Raw genomic sequence first — 2,664 nt, 5'->3', positions numbered from 1 at the left:
ATATATATATATATATATATATATATATATACATATGCTATTCAATAATTACAACCACTTGCATTTAATACAAGAATTTTTAATCGTTTATTATACCGTTAGAGAAAAAAAAATTTATTACAAAAATATATAAAAAATATACAAAAAATGAATCTTTTGTATTTATGTACAGAATTATAAGCATTTTAAAATTATATGGAAAATATCCATTTTATTTATGGTGTAGGGGTGAACGAAAGATTCATTGGCGATAGTTGACTTCCAGGTGTTGCATCCGTCGTTCGCACTCTTTGCTCAATCACAGGATCCGTTTCATTCATATCATCCACCTAAAAAAACGAAATTTAATTATTTTGTTAATTATTTTTACTATTAAATAATATTACTTACCACCATAGAAGTTTCTTCTACTTTCACTCTTTTTTCAGCGATAGTTCGTAATAGCACTTTTGCTTCCTCTTTTGTTTCATCAAACTGAAGGCACTTCTGTGCATAATGATTAGCTTGATCCAATTGTTCCTTCTTTAAGTGATACTGCGTGAGATATTTATATGCGTGACTCAGTTCTGTTCTATCGACACTTCGAAATTCATCCATTACAAAATCTGTATAAGCTGCCGCTGCATGATCGTGTTCTCCTAATTTCTCATACAGTCTGTAGCAAAATAAAAAATATACATATATTATTTCTATCATTTCGATATTACATATCGGATACATACGTTGCTAATTTTAAGAGTGCCATTCCTTCTATATCGCCTACATTGCATGCCTTGTAATAACATTTGAGTGCATCTTGAATTTTATCCTGTTTTTCATATGCTTCGCCCAAGGCTAGAACCATTCTACTATCATGGGGCCTTAAAAGCTGTGCTTGTTTATAATAATATAACCCATAAAATGGCATTTTCAAGATTTCGTATGTCTGACCCAAACCATACCATGCTCTATAATCTCGTCTGTTCACCTCTAGCAAGTTGAAAAATATAAATGAAAAATATAATATGTTGCGGATGCAAACAAAAAAATGTGCAAAGAATTTACCAATTGCTTGTCTATAACTATGAATAGCACCATTAGTATTTTTCATTTCCATAAATTCATGACCTAACAATGTCCAAGCTGATAAATATTGAGGATTCATTTTTAATGCTCTATGAAAATACATCACTGCTTTTTGATGATCCGCTCTTAAACTGTAATAATTTCCTAAAAGAGACATCATTTTAAAAATATTTCTTAAAAGTATATTTTCCTTAAATATGAAATTATGCTTTTTAAAAAGATGCACAATTAATACGTACCAACTATACAACAAGTCTCTAATCTGTATTTATCTATCTCAGTAGCCCTGTGCGCCAAATCTGCTAATTCAACTTTCATTTCTTTCACATAAAGTAAATTCGAATATGTGTCCATGTTATCAAGGCAATATGGATCTTCATCTATTATTCTTTTGAAAGTTTCTATTGCATTATCAACATCTAAAATAAAAAATGTTTTTATAACATGATATTCAAGCAACTTATTGCTTATTATTAGAAGATATTATTTAGAAGAAAATATATTTCAAATAATTATGAATATGCATGATAGATTTAACTAAATTCTAAAATTAATTTATATAACCAAAAAAGAAAATTGATTTAAAATATTTCAATAAAGATTATAAACAGTTGTTTATTCTAAATACTGAATTCGCTAACTTGCCTCTTCTATAATGCACTGCAATTGCAGTTTGAGCTAAAACATAACCATTTTTCTGAAAACCCATCGATTGCAATTGACAATATAACGCTAAACCTTCATCTATGAGCTGTAATTCTAAGTACATGTGTGCCATAAAGAAATATTTCATCCAATGATTAGGAAGGCATAAGCTCTCCAACTTCTCCCTATCTGTGATTAAAGCAGCCAGTTCTAACCATGCACCCCAATGCATAGGTTCCTTATGAATAGATTCCACTAGAACGTCTGTAGCTTCTCTAATGAGTTGCAGCTTTTTCAATGTTACACCAAAAAGATATAATCCATAACCATCTAGTTTTGATGCCAAATGATCTGACCTTAGATCAGCACAAAGATACTTTAGAGTCTCGTTTTTCAAAGGATCTGGCGGAACATCCGTCATATCGTCTATCTTCTTTTTCTCCCCTGATAAATAACGTGAATATAAATGTAAAAATCTAATCTTAGGACTTACACAGTCCATTGTGAAATAAGCCGCTCTATCGTATTCCTTTAGATCAAAGTATGTTTTAGCTAAGGTATAGATATCCTCTGCTTCGCTGACCTCTGGTACTTTGGCATGTATAGTCAAATCATCTATATCTATATTTTTCAAAGAATAATTTAATTCCGCTAACCTATAACAAAGAGACATAAATGTAGAATCCTAAAAGTGTACGCATAAAGGGACTGTAATACATTTATTCAAGCAAAAATTCACCATTTAGTAGTGTGTAGCAAACCGCGCTGGGAGCATTCGTGTATCGCATGCAGAAGATCCGATTTAACCTCTTTAAGATTGAACTTCACGGATTCCTGCATTTTGCTCAGCTTAATTGATCTTCTATGTTACGTCACTTACAAAAATAATAGCATTTAATGTTACACAGTCAGAAAAAAATTCTTATTTAATTAATCTATATTTTTTAATGTGGC

General features: G+C 30.6%; 1 protein-coding gene across 1 annotated transcript; it reads right to left on the bottom strand.

The window, feature by feature from the left end:
- Nucleotides 1-215: 215 nt before the first annotated feature.
- Nucleotides 216-2,550, bottom strand: LOC105618725 (cell division cycle protein 23 homolog). Its single transcript, XM_012200256.1, has 7 exons — nt 2,450-2,550; nt 1,711-2,366; nt 1,305-1,484; nt 1,045-1,209; nt 723-969; nt 391-655; nt 216-329 (listed from the first exon to the last, which is right to left on the bottom strand). Exons 1-7 carry the CDS (start codon nt 2,548-2,550, stop codon nt 216-218), a joined length of 1,728 nt encoding a protein of 575 aa, XP_012055646.1.
- Nucleotides 2,551-2,664: the final 114 nt, after the last annotated feature.

This window comes from Atta cephalotes, assembly GCF_000143395.1.
Source record: "Atta cephalotes unplaced genomic scaffold scaffold00018, whole genome shotgun sequence".
NCBI lineage: Eukaryota > Metazoa > Arthropoda > Insecta > Hymenoptera > Formicidae > Atta > Atta cephalotes.
This window is presented reverse-complemented; position numbering and strand designations above follow the sequence as displayed.